The sequence below is a fragment of the Fusarium redolens genome, assembly GCF_020744475.1.
Source record: "Fusarium redolens strain MPI-CAGE-AT-0023 chromosome Unknown BKA55scaffold_33, whole genome shotgun sequence".
Classification (NCBI taxonomy): domain Eukaryota; kingdom Fungi; phylum Ascomycota; class Sordariomycetes; order Hypocreales; family Nectriaceae; genus Fusarium; species Fusarium redolens.
In genome coordinates this window covers 38,569-54,432 of record NW_025763696.1, presented here as the reverse complement: position 1 = coordinate 54,432, position 15,864 = coordinate 38,569, and the positions used below count along the sequence as shown (strand labels likewise).

Here is a 15,864-nt window from a genome sequence, read left to right as displayed (position 1 = left end):
TGTGCACTTCTTGAAGGTCCGGCTCGGCCTGCGAGTAATTGATCCTTGTAGGTTATGACTCATACCTGATCGCAATGGCCATCTATACACACTTTGCAGGCATCTTGACCCCCTTGAACTATCTGTAAACAGCCATGGGTACTGTGATGAGCGTAAAAGCCGTTGGCATTATCGACGGGCTCTTATTGAGACTGAACAGGTGTGTACATAATCTCAGTTCCTGGTCACATTGGCCGCTTACATCCCTGAATATGATACAACCCCTGCAAGACGAGCCGGGGAAGTGATGTAAATTGGCCCGGGCCGTGAGTGTTTTTAAGCGTGGGGAAGTAGGGCTGGCGTTGATACAGGGTTGAGGCAGGTTTGAGGCTTAATGAGGCCGGTCCATGCCATGTCTAGAGAAATTACTTTAAGCACCTTCTTATCGTGTTTTAGGGCATAAATAAGCGAGGCGGTGAAGAAGGCGACAACAGAAGTGTTTTATATCTCCACCTTTCCCCGGTTCTCTATCATTCGCAGCTTAGACAGGCTCAGTGCCATCAAAGACACAACCAACCTTCGAACTAAAAACTCGCGTATGGTTGAGACTACTCATCACTATCCCTGAAAGATACCTGTCTTATTTCCCCTCGACTTATGATGTAAGCCGTCGGAAAGTCCTGTTTCCCCCAACCATCGCTTGATCTCACTAGCCATTCAATCCCGCGCTCCAGATATATCTAGCATGTCAGAACTGCCATGGCATGCAGTGACGTTTTATGTAGCTTTTCACCAAGTTTACGGCGGTTAGTTCTTTTCCGTTAGCGACAGATGATCCGCTCTGCAAAGGGAACCAGGTATCACTGTGATGAGGCCCAACACGGCCGCATGGCTGGTCTGCATACCGAGACGTCGTATTTCGAAGTACTCTCCAGGAGTTAATACCGGATATGTTGAGCCTTGTAACCATGGGACAGCCTCATACTTGATAGTGTACGTTGATCATTTAATTGGTCTCTGTGCTGGCCATTTGTGCAGCGGTATGGTTCTTGCTATCGGAAGGATCACCCATCAACCTTAAGCGACTCAGCTTCAGAAGCGGTGTGCGATAGTCACACCGTAAGGCCAGCGGTACTGAAAGATTCGCAAGCAACTAGATATTACATGAGTCTCGGATGCGGCTAAGCTTTGCTGTATGTTGCGGTTCGCAATGATCTGATGATACACGGACCTTTTATAAGATTTGCAAGCCCAGGGCTGCCGGACGAAGCCCACCCACGGTTCGTCGCTTCTGATATTGTCAGACCAAGTATACACAAGAACCTGTTTACTTTCAGGCCCCGACCCGAAGCACAGCATTGATCAACATGTTATGAACTGGGCCAAGGCCAAAAGGCGGCCAAACAAAACATCCACGAAAAGTTTTGTAAATATGCTGATAATACAATGATCGCATTTTATGGGCCCCAGAAACAACATCTTATTCTTAATATATTGAGGTTACTTTATACTATGTGCGAAGTCGTAGAATCCCATTCCGATATGTGATAACGTCAGGCGCAGTCAGCTTCGGCTGAGCAGATGACAAGTCATCGTGAGCCAGTCAATTATCCTTGAAAGCCCTCAAACAACTGCTTTCCTTTCCTTTCCGTAGTACATTGCGAGTACTGGTACCCTGGCGAGGCTGTGAGTAGCAAGGAAGACCAAGGAAGCAGGGGCAAGGACAGGCAAAAGAGAAATTAGATTTGGTGCCCCACTATCAGTGCCTGGATGTAGCTTCTGGTTACAGGCCCCATTTTGCTCGGGTTATACTCGAAAACCAGCTGCAGCACAGCATAAAGCAGCACAACGACCCATGCTTTGCGCACATCCGGACTTTTCGACTCAACAGTAACTTTTATCAGGAAGTCCCGACTCATCGCTCCACCATAGCAACCGTTTCATCAGTTTATCTCTCTGACCCCTTACGTCAATTTGAAACAGAAAACCTATTACTCGGCAGATAAAGCTTCATATCCGGCCTGATCACCTTTAAAGTCTGTCCGCGGCATTGGACATCTCCCCAGGGGCAACCCATATGGCATAGATATTTCACTCAAAGCAACAACCTATGTATGACAAACACGTGCAAAGTCACAGATAGATCCGCTTGGAACTAATTCCTGCTGACTATGTGCTTCAGTTCTGTTTAACAAACACTCCCTGTAACAGAATCGTCTTATTACTCGGGCATTGAACAAGTAAGTCGCTCATAGATCCTGAGACGGCCCAAGCCAGTTTCCAGCTAATAGACACAGAATCATTATGCGCTTGTACCCCAAATCCGGGATAATCCCGATTGATCCTGCACTCAAATGGTCAGACTATGGCAGGGCGAATCCAGTGCAGACTTCTATTCAATCAAAGTTCGAACGGGAACAATATGTTGAGACAAATATGCAGCATGCCTCATCAGTTGCTTTCCCCTTAACCAGAGGCGAAGATGGTAAGTGCTACACAACCCTGCATTCGCGCAAAAGAATATGTGATTACAGCAAGCCATCAGTCGCACCTACTCACTTACACTTGAATTCTAGGCAATGGGGAGGTCCAATATGACAATCTTGGCCATGAAACAGCTCCAACCCACATACAGCAGCCAATTTTCCAGCAGCCGTATCCTCCGAGACCACTTCTCACTTCCAACAGCCTTTCAGTCCAAGACTTCATACAGCCTGTGGAAACCGAATCCGAAAAAACATCGAATAACAATATAAATGGAAGTAATCTTCTGTCAAAATCGGGAATTGATAAGCGAACCATTCTTCGAAGTTGTGATGGATGTCGGAAACGGAAAATAAAGTGTGACAGACAATGTCCTTGCAAAGGTTGTGTTAGTATGTATAGAACAATAACGACACAGCCTATTACTAACCCGACAGAATCTCAAATTAGTTGTATCTACGCAATACAAAGTCAGACGAAGAATAATTGTACAGCAGTGAGCACCGGAACATCTCCCAGTGTCCATAACTAACATATAAGCGATCCCCCAAACGTTCAAGTCAAGCCGAACCTCCCTCAACCTCTGATACGTCGTCTGTTGCGATGAACGTAAGCCCAGATATAACAGCAACTCGAGCAAAACTGAACAGAGAGGAAACAGGGGATATGTTACACGTAGGCTCGTGGTCAAAAGACCGCCATAAACGACCAATTGCGCCGGTGGAGAAGCCTCCCGATCAATGTCAAACCCCGTTTGACCGATTGCGTGTCTCAGTAATACACGAGCCGGGTTTGCAGGAGTCTAGAGGCCCTGTCGAGCATCTGAGTAAAGATAAGAATAATCTTTGGATTTGCTATGAATGTAAGAAGTCTTTCCAGCGTATCTCCGTTCTAGAAGTCTCCGGTAAGTAACGACCCTTATTAAACTATTAGAGAATATTGACATTTCCTTCAAAGCAACTCAAAGGAGGCAATACGCATGTCCTCACTGCCTCATTATCTTTGTCCGAAGTCAGTGTTAAACTTCAATAGTTCCAGAAAGGGTGCTGGCGCTGTCGATTCGTGTGAATCCAGCGCGCGAAGATCACTCGGAGAAAATCTGGTCTTGGTTCGCCGTTCCACGCACATCGTTTGCCAGCATGTTTCAACACAAAGACAAGAGTCGAGGCGATGCAGGTTTAGACAGCGCCCCCAGTGGGAACTAGTTGCAATTGCCTTCCTCCTCGGATACAGGATGAAGTTATGCAAGAACGGATTCAGCACTAAAGACAGCATCGGAGAGTGCAAGAATATGACTAGAGGGGAGAGCGTGATGAAAGAGGCCAGAAGGAAAGAGACATTTACAAGAATGCTAGGGGCTATTATTTATAAGCGCCATGAATGACGTCTCAATTGATTCGGTAGAGATAAGGAATACTATATGGCAGCAGATGGCACGGCTCAGTCATGAAGGAAGGATTTCAGGTGATAGTCCACAACTAGTGATATCGTGCAAAGGAGAGACCCAGACGCCTGTTCCCAGATTGGGCATGGATGTATTCAGGCAGAACGGCAGAATAAAGTTTACATTCGGACACTAAGAACTAACATCATCAATGAAGTCACCCTTTACTTCTGTACTGAGCTGCGCCTTGTTTATAAGCAGATCGAACAGAAGGAATAAGCTTGGATCTAGGTCTCTGGGGCCTCACGTTCATCTAAGGCCGATCCCAATAAGTTGACGGCGACGGAGTCACTTATGTACTCATTGCTGAAGTCAAGAGAGGGAGTAGCAAAGGGACAGCCGAGAGCGGAATAGCTAAAGGAAGAAGGTAACATGACCGCCGTCATGAGTGCATCAGTGACAAGAAGGGTGAAGCAATAGAGAAGCAATCAACTACATCGACGTCAATCAGGCATAAGACGAGTTGAGGGTCCTGGCCATGGTACCGTATATCGTATCGGAGCAAAATGTTAACATACCGATTTGGGCTTATCAGATGAAATTAGGGAAGATCGGCTTTTGAAGAAGACAACCCTAAGGCAGTTCATAAAGCAGTACCAACCGAAGCCAAAGGAAAGATGCATTGTATTGAAGGTCTGATTGACTCGCAAGATACGACGGGCAATAGCGCAGCCAAAGTCACAGTACTCGTCGGTGAGGCAGTCGTGGCACCGCACGCCAAGCTCTGGGTGAGCTTATTGATACGGAGGAGAGTAGAGACAGTGACGAGGATGCGAACGAAGATGCGTCAGCGACGAGATTTATAAAGATGCAACAACAGAAACGAACGAGCTTCATACTCAGGTTTCTTCAGATGATAGATCACCGGTGCTTGATCTGGCGCTTCCCTTTGCTACAGTCATAAAGTGATATATTTGTTAAAACACATTCTTGGTGTGTAATGTTACAACCTGCACCTGGAATCTTCAAAGTTGACTTAGAAACACACAAACCAACAGTGTTGCGATGCCATTCACTATCGAATACAACATGATATAAAGCGTAATTCCCAATCCCACCACAGAGTCTATTTCGCCTATCATTTCTGTGACCAACCTCAGTGGTGATTCGAGTTCTTCACCTCGAGCATATCAATGGTGACAGGCTCAAAAGAGCCATAGGCCTAGAGATTGTGCGTAGCAGAGTAGCACTCGGAGAACTGGAAGCTTGACACTGTGGACCTTTAGAAGGATTGCATAGAGAACATGAGTACGAAAGCGCTGTTTGAAGAAATAGAGGCAAGGGTGACACATCACCAAGACCCGCGCTTGAAGTCACCTCCGGACTCTTCTTACGGGCTATTCAAGTGTAATCAAGAATATAATGAGCACAAATCTTATTTGCCTCAACATAATGCCTGCCTGAAGCTGCACCATTACGTTCACTCTATTACACTTAGTTTTCATTTCATTCAGCTAATCGACTTTCATCACTCAACAAGTGATGCCTCATAGCGCGTGATCTGGACGGCATGAATTGTTAAGGAAGGACATTTAACCTTATTAAAGCATTCTGTGTATTTGCAAGCGAGGTATGCTCACTGCTCCTGGTAGTACCTAACCTAGCGCACCACGCCCGCACCCAAGGTTTTGATCCAACATGCAAGCCATCAATACCTCAGATTATGTCAATCTCGGTTGCCGTGGTAGTTGCTTATGGCTGTTGTGAAACTGAGTAGCCGCCGTGCTGTGTGACATGTATTACCCCCCTGAGCAGTCTCCACGGTCAACCCTGTGCTGTGTATGGCTGGTCATGGCCGGCAACTAGCGATGTCTTATACGTAGCCGCATTGGTTGCTTTTGCAGCTTTTGCAAGTCCCATCGACCTCTGTAGCCGGTTGGTAATATTCATGAACAGGGTAATGGGAGCAAACGCCGTGGGCGTTGTCAACAAGGTCTAGCCCCTCAGGATCGACTTTGGCGTTGGTGTTTGACGGCATTGCCACAGTTTCAAATCAGCCAATTGTCTGGTATTAAACTCTTTGCGGTTTGTCAAAAGTTGCACCGTCGTGGGCCTCTTGATAGGGTAACTTTCGGCCTATAAGATGCGCATGACAATTTGGTTGGAGGCAATAGATTTTGAGGTAGAGATGAAGATAGAGCTGGAGTGTTGCCCCGGATTGCGCTGAACAATGATAATTTATAGTTAAATCCTGACTTAACAGTAGACTTGTCTACTATGTAGCTGATATTCACGTTAGTGTAGTGGGTATTGATGCGAGTGCTGGTCATCCAATATGCATCTTCATGACGTGTCATAGGGTGTCCCAGTCTCGTATGAGCATCTGCCACTTGGAAGTGGCGGCCCTCTTCGCCTGCAAGCCCGGTGTTTGTTAGCCTCCAGAAATATTGTACTTTTTACGGCCCGAAGATATCATTATAAGACATATTAGCCACATGCGTTTCGGTGCCTCTTATTACGGCCGATCGGGACCACGGCAAGTCCAACATCATCAGATCAACAATAGGACCACTGCCAGATGTGCACAACGATAGGTGACAACACCAGCTCAAGAGGTTTTAGGCGTTTCAGCCGGCATGTCAGTATCTACAGGATCTACAAATCGCAAAGAAAGACACGAGGCGAAGTCGTAAGGACGAATGTGTCTAGAAGTCGCAAGGTAACAGTTACATTGGTCCAGCATGCAGCAGAGCTCAACCGGATAACTGTACAATCTGAGGCCAGAGTTAGCACGCCCCGTCGTCAGCCGATGGGGATGGGTTCCGGTATGCAGGTTGAGCGTCGATATGCTTAATCTTGGTCCAAGGCTCTTAGCTCCACCTTTCCGCTTGCTTCCATCTTTCAAAGACGAGACAGCCTCCGTGCTGCCGAAAGTACAACTGACCATCGACCTGACCTCACACTCGCCTGACATGACTCTTGAAATATTGATGTATTATGCCCCCGTACTGCGGACTGTACCTGTCAATCTAGTTACTACTATACTCTCGGTATACCTAGATGTTCATGTCATGTGTGCCTCCTTGGCAGTTGTTTGGGGGCCACCCAATCTCAATCGGCGAGTGGGTGCGAGCAAGAAAGCCAGAAAGCTACCTCCACGTGTCAGATCTTTTGTAACTTGTCACCGCTAAGTTCAGTTTCATCCAACATAGCCTTGGCTAATAACTGCCTGGAACATTTGCCGGCATAGTATACCTCAGCTGTATTCATGATTGTAGTTGCAGCATGTTGATAGGCAACACCTGATTTACTGATATCGGGAGACGAATTGAGACAGAGTCTTAGTTGATTATAGCAAGTAATAGTCACAATAGATACAAAAGTCATGATAGAGATCGTATCGCGATACCCTTTGTTGATAACTTCATCGATTCTGCGGGTTCTGAATTGCTGAATTAAAGAACATTCCCAGACTCAGATTTCATTGTAAGGAGTCTCGATAAAATCTAAAATCTCTTCCCTACTCATATTTGACGCCAGGAGGAATGGCATAATCATCATAAGATCCCGATCAGTCCAGTCACCTGCTGGTACTACTCCATCAATTCTTCCTTTCATGTTGAAAGAGAAGCCATAAGGGACTGCAGCCACAATAACATCCGGCTGGTTCATCAGCTTGTTAAGTCCTCGCATCAATGGTTGTGGCCAATATCCATCCTCAAATACCCCTAAAACCGCACCCTTGACCCCTTCTTTCGTAGCGATATCGAAATCCCTCTCTTCACTCATAGAGGGAAAATACTTGGACTTAGTCTTAGTCTTGTTATATACCTGATCCTCGTCAAACTGGAACGTCTTGGGGCTGTTGCTTGGCCGATGTATCATCTCGGGTCCAAAGTCAACGATCCTCCCCAAGAGTGACCTGTCCCCTGAGAATAGCACATTGTTTTGTTTGTAGCTACGCCTTGCGAGCGTGATAAGATCATTAAAAACGATGAGAATTCGGTTGTCATGAGATGCCACCGACACCTTTGTGGCCGAGAGTATGCTACCAGGCCCTTCTGCGCCATGCGCCGTAAGTGGCTTTGGAGCAGCAGTCAGACAAACGGACTTATTGAAGTAGTCAAGCGCTATTGTATGCTCTAAGAACCTAGCCACGAGAGTTAACTTGCTGGATCCGAGAACGAGAACCACTCCGGATATTTCTGGCCGTCGGAGGTATTTCATAACAGTATGTAGGATGATGATTAGTTGTTCCGTGCCAATGTCGATGCTATCGATAGAAAGGATTTGTTCTGTGACAATATGCGCAATTCCTTCCAGATCTGGCAGAATAGAAACAACCGCATCGTTGATGTTATAAGCGCCGGATACGTAATGCGAGGTATCGGTTGGGGAGTTCCCCTTCCCTAAAGCAGGCCCTCCGGTAGCTATAATGGCAACGGTGGGTAGCGGAAGAGTACTTGGCCCCGGAGATGTAACAGTTGGTGGTCTTGTCAGAACATCATAGGGCCCAATGAAGAATGTCAAAACGAGGATCGCCGCGACGATGACCAGCTTCCAGCCTGCTAAAGAATTCATGTCGATGCTGGAAGTGCGAATGTTCTCCTGACTGGATCTAATGCGTTCGATGGGGTTCGGTATTGGTCTGGCGAGCAACGTGAGAATCCGTACGAGTTAGAGAACGTGAAGCCTCGCCTGGACATGACAGTTAGTTAGATTCGGTTTTAGACAACTCTCAACTTACGCAGTATCCCGAAGGCTGTTTAAACAACTGAGAATTGGAGCAAGTGCTGGCTGAGAAGTGCAAAGAATCCTGGGAGGAGATGCCAACCGACACGATCAGTCAGGGCGGGAACCATGGGGGGTAATTGGTGGCCAAGGAGAACAACACTGGCTGTCTCAACTTCCTGGTGCTTCAATTGTTCCAACCATTGCTGCCACACATAAATCCCATTATCTTTGTGCAACCTTACAGCAAGTAACGCTGGTAGACTACTGCCTGCAATGCGACTCAGTTTGTGTCTCCACAGAAAGTGGAGATGAGAAGCCGCACCAGGGATGTCCTACGCTAACCTTTTTAAGGTACATTATCTGTTGATATCTGTTTCGGGTCATGGCCCCTCTCGGAAATGCTTTTCAGGTCCAATAAAAAGTCACGCCTCAGAAGCGCTACAGCACGGTCTTGACGTAGGTGCCATTGTACTTCCTTTCACAATGCACAGCTTACTATCGTACAAGGCGCCAAATTGAGCCTCATGCAGTGTGATATTGGGTAAGGATATGCCTGTCTGGGGACAATGTGACTTTTGGTGTTGGCCAGCCTTAATTTCATGTTTATCTTGTGATGCGTGCTATTGGCTTATTGTTTGACGCTATGCTAGAAGCGTGCCGAATTTCTATTAAGCCCTTATCTGGGTAAGGCATGCCGGAGAGGCCGATTAATAGAACATATACAGAGAACCTTACTACTTATCCCCCTGCTCTTATAAAAATATACTAATTTCTTTTATATAAGAGTAAGAATAATATAAGATTAACTATCTAATTATAAGTAAATAGCCTTTAATATAGCTAGAGTAAGGACTTTATAGCTAGTTCTAGGTTATAATAAGCTAACCTAGGCCCCTTATAGCTATAATAAAGATATCTTAGTAAAGCTATAAGAATTAATTCCCTAGAATAAGACTTAGTAGTAATAGGCCTAATATCTTTATAGTTATACAGTATTGTACATGTGTACCTTCCTCTTCGCAATAACATCCTCTTTATCTCTTTGAGCGGCATAAGACTGCCACGGGGTCACGACCAGGGTGGGGAGCCAATCAAAATGACCGTGACAGCCGGTACTTCTACCCACACCTAAAATGGCGTGTGATATAAGTACCAACAGTCAGCATTGTTACAAATAGCTACATCACATACTTTGCAGCCGTACCTAGTCTGTGACCGCTGCTGATTTCCTGATATTGGCTGTAGATAGCCTCCTTTTCTTCGCTTTTTTGGCCGAGGCTGCCCCTGCCGGAGGCCTTTGCAAGCCAAGCAAGGAGAGGAGCTTTTTCTGCCTCTGTAGACATGATTGATATCTCTTTGTAGGTGAATTTGCCGTGCTTCAAGATCCTCGCTGTCTTCTTCCTTCCCTGTACGGTATCTCTTCCTTATGCCACTATCGGTGCCGTACTTGTTGAAAATGGCGTTATAAATAGCCTCTTTCCAGTCTCGAAGCGTGCTATAGGGCTTCCAATGAGGGTGCCGGGTCTTCTTCTGCAAAATGAAGCTATTCGCAAGTGTAACATCAAGGAGGAAAGACCAAAGCAACGCCTGCCAAGGACCGCGCCGGAAACGATGCTGATATGAGGAATAGGATCTTATCTGATCACCGCGATCCACGTGATTCATTTCATCGTTATACTGAGCGGCAACAGAAGGAATAGGGATTATCCTAGCCTGATCTCCATTGAAGACCTCCTTTAGGCGCCGTGCCTCTGCCTTTGTGCCTCTTTTAGCGGGCAATTTCCTCTCTTTTGGTGTGCGGTTAAGAGGGGCTGCGCTGTGCATAGTTGAAAGGAAGAGCACCACAGAGCTATCTTTCCAAGCGATTTGAAGGACCTAGAGGGAAGGAAAAGAGACAGGTTAGTAAGGGAAATACAGCTAAAAGTTATCTGTACCTGTTTATCCTTTGTCGGGATTAAATATACCTCATTAAATAACAACGGCTTGCCATCAGGAAGCTTCCCGGTCTCTTTTATCTGCTTTATCTCGGTGGTGATGCCGCAATTAGGGCGTGCCGTGCCTGTAGCCCCGTATCCAAGCTGCCGAAGTAGGCGGAAGAGCTGCGGTGACGAGAAGAGGTTATCTGTAAAGACGTGATGTGTCTGTATTAATAGCCTTTTTAGTAGGTGAACTACGACGCTCTGTGTATTGCTAAGAGGGATCTCGGTCCGTAGCTTCCCCTTCTTGCCGTACGGCATCGGTGCATCTTCTACCTTGACCGTTACAGCCGTAATTGGTGATGCCTTCACATGCCAAAGCCACTGCAGAAAGTAGCCCTGTTGCGCAATAACCCAGATTTTGAAGCCTACCGGCGTGGGCTTTCCCTTGACGAGCGTTGTCTCTTTTGATCTGCCTGTAAAAGGGACCATGCACTCATCTACAGTCAGATTAGTCCCTGGACGATAGAGCTCGATAGACACCCTTTGTATGTGTTCAGACCACTCTTCAGCCGCTTGGAAGGTCTTTGGAAGATCCTTCTCGTCGCTCACATCGAGATTGGTGTGATCAAAAGTGCGGAAATACCGTGTGATCAGCTCGAACTTCCGTAACGGCATGAACTTCGTAAATGGATGAAGGGGGCGCTGATCTCCTAGGCTAGGGGCCTTCCAATGGTCTGCAAGGGATATTTCCCTATGAATTCCTAGGTAAATAAGGATACCAAGCCATACATAAGCCGTTGAAGTGGAGATGCCTTCCCAAGCATGCAAGCGCGAGTGGTCGGAAAGGGGGGTATTCCAGCTATCTTTGATGCCGTTATTAGCGCAGAAAAAAGCCCAGTCTTCGGTATATCCGACCCATGACTGTACAAGGGAAATAGGTATGAAAAGCTGGAATAATTCAAGTGGTAGCTGGGGCAGAGGGTTGATCTGAAAATCACGATATTCTATATTGAAAGGTTGAAAATCATCACCGCGGCCCTCTTCGGGCGGAATATTAGTTGCGCCGGTGGGGTCATTAGTAGCTGCCGTAAAAGGCGGGCTATCAAAGCTATGATCATCTAATATATGTATCTCTTGGGAGCTCATTGTTTTAATCGAGACTCGTTAAGGTCAATTTGTATGAGGATTTTGATGATTTTGGTGGTGTTGAAAGAAGAAGCTGTCTGACGGGAACTTTACGTACCCTGCAGGTACCTGCAAAAAAGCGGGGTAAGTGACCTGTGGCAGTCTTATGCCGCTCAAAGAGATAAGCAAAGTTCAACCCATCGCCCAGAAGAATGATGTTTGTGCGCCGAATCGTTCTTGAGTCATTTCCGGTCAATTCGAAATTTACCACAAACTTGGAACGACCACACAGTAAAGTAAAACTTGTTCCCATTGTTCACTTTCAGCACCAATGTGTCATTTTCACATTAATAAATGCAACGAATGCAACGTCGATGTTGTTGAATGTGACACAGAATGTCGTGCCTCAGAGGAACGGAAACAGCTTTGCTCTGTGAACGAGGCTACTTCCACAACTAAAAGGAAAACAAGGCGCTGCACGGATTGTGTCGAGATTACATCGCCCGCAGCCTGCAAGTTTCTCAACTTACTGCATAGAAGGTTCATGCGGCTGACCACGTAATAGCGGAGTTAAACGACAGCGAAAGCGGAAGCGATAACTACAGCACCAGCGATATAATTAGTTGAGTGACATTTGTGTCATTGCAGAGGAAATGGTCATTACAATGGAGAAGCTAGCAGAGAAAGCTATCTTAGGCACAAACAGCAGGCTCCAGAACGCAGGAAATATTATTAGACGTCACCTCAGATTACCAACACCCATAAGATCCATGCAAAGTGTAACATTACAGTATTAATTACAAGAGCTTCAAGCATATTCAAAAGATCTAGACTATTACTGGTATTACAGGAATTGAAATAATGTCTCCTTTCCCTCCGCGTCAATTTACACACAAGGAGCTTCGCTCCACTGTCCTTTTCTAATTTCATCATCCCCCCTTCAGTTCCGCATCAGTCTCTCTTCTCTGAGCCGTCCGAGCTTGTGACATAAATAGAGTGACCAAGGTTGAATCCTCCGATAAAAGAGTGTCAATTTGCAAATTCGATAGGCCGATATGAAGTTTGCTAGGTGGATTGATGTACGTAGTCTTTGGTGATCCCATCTGAGTCGTTCTCGATGTTCTTGTCACCACAGTACTCGGTGGACGCTTCCGAACAGTCGTCGGTGAATGGCTCTGAGGCCTCTGATTGGTCGACAGAATATTGATTATCAAGTTCACCTTGCTTGTCTTGAGGTCTTTGTATTTTAAGGCGTTTTCCGGAAGATCGCTCTCCGTGTCTTGTTCGTCTCTTTGTGCGGAGGATGGCACGCGGCGTATGTGGTTCAATCTCGTCTGGTTGAGAACTGGGGAGCTGTGCAGGCTGGAAGGATTCATTTTTGGCATTCGAGAGATCAGGGATAATTCTCTGAGTGAAACCCCACATCAACTTGTTTCCGTCAGCTTCTGGTGTAGTGGACTCGCTGATATGATCGAGATCGGTGGTCGTGTGTTCAGTAGCCAACTGGGTGTCATCCTTTGACGGCGTGGTATCTTCTGCCAGTTGATTCATGCCTATGGATTTGTTGAGCCACTCTTGACTAAGGCTAGGGCCAAGGTTTTGACACAACTGGATGAAGAGCATTTTATCCATGTTCTCAAGTCTTTCTGCACAAGCAGTAGCAGCTCGTCGTTCTTCCGCCTGCTGGAGCATCTTATCAAGTACGGTTATGTTCAAGGGTTCCGCTTTACATTCGGACAGTATAGCCTTAAATGCATTTCGAAGATCGGTAAATTCTTGAGTCGATGAAAGGTCAACGTCCGCATTGCTGGTCATCCACACATTGATAGAGGCCTTGATTTTGTAATGTCGACGCGAAATTGCCTCTGAATTCTTGGTAGACATATCTAAGAGCTAGCGGAGTGTTGGCGATAAGATGCTTGGGAAGTTATGAATGAGAAAATGCTATCCGGGAAGAAGTTGAAGAAGGAGGAAATTGAAGAGTTGACCCACCCGTTAAAGGTTTGTCTTTCAATTCCTGAGGGCCTGGGTTACACCTGAATTTAGGCAGCCTGATTAGATAGGTAGTGACCAAATTGAAAAGGGGGCTTCTGCCTAATTCATCATGAAACCAAGACCTATTGCCTTCTCAATCAATTTTAATGGATTCGAGGGTTGCTGATGGATGAGGTGCACGGAACGTCCAATGTTAATTAAAACCTCATTAAACGCCTGTCGCCAGAGACAAAGTGTTGGTGGCTGTTCACCGCCCGCCACTGCTGCCTTGGTAGTGGTGCGCTGTGTCGCTACCAACCAACAGAGAGGATACGCGACCAAGGAAACAAATGCCCCAGTACTGCGTGACCTCCCAAGACATTGCATTCAATACATGACTCACCAAGCCACACTCACAGACTACCCTTGCAAATCTTATATATCACACTGAAAGTTGCGCCCAGTTCCAGGTCAAGTCCAATGTACGCACAGAAACACCCCAAGGTACTGGCATCATGCCGCCGAACCATTCAAGCACGGAACGACTCTGCCAATCGGAAGGTCTGGTACAGCTTCCAAAACCGGGATACTGCGTTAAGAATAGGGCAGCCATGTGTGACGTGGTCGCGGTAAGCTTGGACCGAGGGGGGAAACTGCACCTTGAGCACGAGCTTTTGAAGGGCGACACCAATAGCACGAACCATGTGGCCCAGACCACGGCAAAGACACGACGAAACATAGTGGCCTACCCAGGGCGATAGAAGGGAGAAGTCAGAGCTCAGATATCGCGAATACGCTGACTTATGCCAAGCCAAGAGATGTGGAGGTCGCAAGGAGGTACCGGGTGACGAGTTCACTGCGGGGTGAAGAATAGGGTGTGGCTCAGAGAATGGCCGGCATTCCCGAACCTCAAGTTAGGAAAGTCTGAGCGTCTAAATATACCCGTGCCCCTGTGGCACAACGTTCGCTCAGAGCTTCACCGACTTCGGGTACTCCGATTGTGAGGAGTTGGTAAGCAAAGAGATTCGCTTTCGGTATTTGCAAGGTTCCGAAATATCACATGTGAAAGTTGACACCTGCAATGCTCAAATTACATGTCACCAGGTTCCTCAGAAACCAGTCGCTCGACTCTTTCAGCCTTTGCCTGCTGGCAATCGATCCATTGATACTGGGGAAATCTTTAAATAGAATCACCCTGAAGCCCTGATTCCGGCATGTCGGGCCGGATGATATGGCGGGCGCCGATGATCATTGCGTAGCCATTGAAGCAGTCGAAGACCACCTCGGGGACCAATTTTGGAAGTACCGCTTCTCTTTTCCAGCCGCACCAGCCTGGACGGGAGCCTAATGGACTGTTCAAGCCCAAGGTGAATTAGCAAGCTTTCAATATACACTGGGGGAGACCATGATGAGTGTAGAGCAATTTCGCATTGCCAGAAGGATTAACCCGGCTCGATGAAACTTGAAGCTCATCTCTCTGATACGCCCAATCCGTGCGTATTAGACTCCACGGACACATTAACCTCGCCCTCACGGCAGGGTGGGAATAAATCAAAGGGTTCGGAAAGCAGCGAGATATTCTTCGTTAGGACAAGGCCCTCGTACTTACAAGTGGATTCTCCGTTTGCCTAGTATTGCACATGAAGCTCAGAGGGTGATAATCGGTACCCAGTATATTATAAGAATGGTTCTATGAAAAATACGGTATCTGGTGCCATACGTGGAAGCGGACATCCAGGAAGTTTTGATTACCTCCTATCAACAAGAGAATTTGAGCTAGTGTGGGAACATCAACTTGATCTCTTCTTGAGAGTACAACCCTTTCCCTGGCAAATTGAACCACATACGCTTGGAGTATGTTTTCCATCCTCCATCTTTTCCTTTTCCATTAACCCATTCGCCCTCTTCATTTACGGTCTCCCAGCCATATTCTGAAATCATATTATTAATATATATCTCCCCGTGTGCCTGAACTGGTATGCCAGTGACTTCTGCGTTACACCTAGGTTTATCACAGTTGGAGCCAGGCTTGCGGCTGTCCACAATATGTTTATGCGAAGACTTGTTCTACTTAGCAGATGAAGTCTGTGAGCAAATAGGCTGAGTAGGACTTACGCAAGCATATCCAACTTTCTTAAAATCGCGTTGGAAGCGATCGAGCGCTTCTTGAATTTCTTTGGGATATTCTTCACGACTCATTGTCTCATACAAAGAATGGTTGCTCGAGAGTTGTTAAAAAAGTAGAATGATCTAAAAGAATCGTGT

The 15,864-nt window shown here is 46.5% G+C and overlaps 6 protein-coding genes across 6 annotated transcripts; 2 read left to right on the top strand and 4 right to left on the bottom strand.

The window, feature by feature from the left end:
- Positions 1-2,829: 2,829 nt before the first annotated feature.
- BKA55DRAFT_681596 (uncharacterized protein) lies at positions 2,830-3,668 on the top strand (the record flags this gene model as incomplete). The annotated part of the gene is made up of 4 exons (XM_046198258.1): positions 2,830-2,851; positions 2,901-2,951; positions 3,004-3,367; positions 3,502-3,668. Exons 3-4 carry the CDS (start codon positions 3,067-3,069, stop codon positions 3,666-3,668), a joined length of 468 nt encoding a protein of 155 aa, XP_046041326.1. The 5' UTR covers positions 2,830-2,851; positions 2,901-2,951; positions 3,004-3,066.
- A 3,604-nt stretch (positions 3,669-7,272) lies between these two features.
- On the bottom strand, positions 7,273-8,866 carry BKA55DRAFT_681595 (Asparaginase/glutaminase). Its single transcript, XM_046198257.1, has 2 exons — positions 8,595-8,866; positions 7,273-8,545 (listed from the first exon to the last, which is right to left on the bottom strand). Exon 2 carries the CDS (start codon positions 8,426-8,428, stop codon positions 7,322-7,324), a length of 1,107 nt encoding a protein of 368 aa, XP_046041325.1. The 5' UTR covers positions 8,429-8,545; positions 8,595-8,866; the 3' UTR covers positions 7,273-7,321.
- Positions 8,867-11,827: 2,961 nt separating this feature from the next.
- BKA55DRAFT_586067 (uncharacterized protein) lies at positions 11,828-12,430 on the top strand (the record flags this gene model as incomplete). The annotated part of the gene is made up of 2 exons (XM_046194527.1): positions 11,828-12,137; positions 12,191-12,430. Coding segments are annotated over exons 1-2 (239 nt in total), but the record flags the coding sequence as incomplete, so codon positions are not given.
- BKA55DRAFT_586066 (uncharacterized protein) lies at positions 12,431-13,956 on the bottom strand. The gene has a single exon (XM_046194526.1). The coding sequence runs from the start codon at positions 13,507-13,509 to the stop codon at positions 12,691-12,693; it is 819 nt and encodes a 272-aa protein (XP_046041323.1). The 5' UTR covers positions 13,510-13,956; the 3' UTR covers positions 12,431-12,690.
- Positions 13,957-13,981: 25 nt separating this feature from the next.
- BKA55DRAFT_586065 (uncharacterized protein) lies at positions 13,982-14,771 on the bottom strand. Its single transcript, XM_046194525.1, has one exon. It carries the CDS (start codon positions 14,336-14,338, stop codon positions 14,042-14,044), a length of 297 nt encoding a protein of 98 aa, XP_046041322.1. The 5' UTR covers positions 14,339-14,771; the 3' UTR covers positions 13,982-14,041.
- Positions 14,772-15,375: 604 nt separating this feature from the next.
- BKA55DRAFT_529752 (uncharacterized protein) lies at positions 15,376-15,798 on the bottom strand (the record flags this gene model as incomplete). The annotated part of the gene is made up of 2 exons (XM_046189097.1): positions 15,376-15,567; positions 15,715-15,798. 2 exons carry the CDS (start codon positions 15,796-15,798, stop codon positions 15,376-15,378), a joined length of 276 nt encoding a protein of 91 aa, XP_046041321.1.
- Between the last annotated feature and the right edge of the window lie 66 nt (positions 15,799-15,864).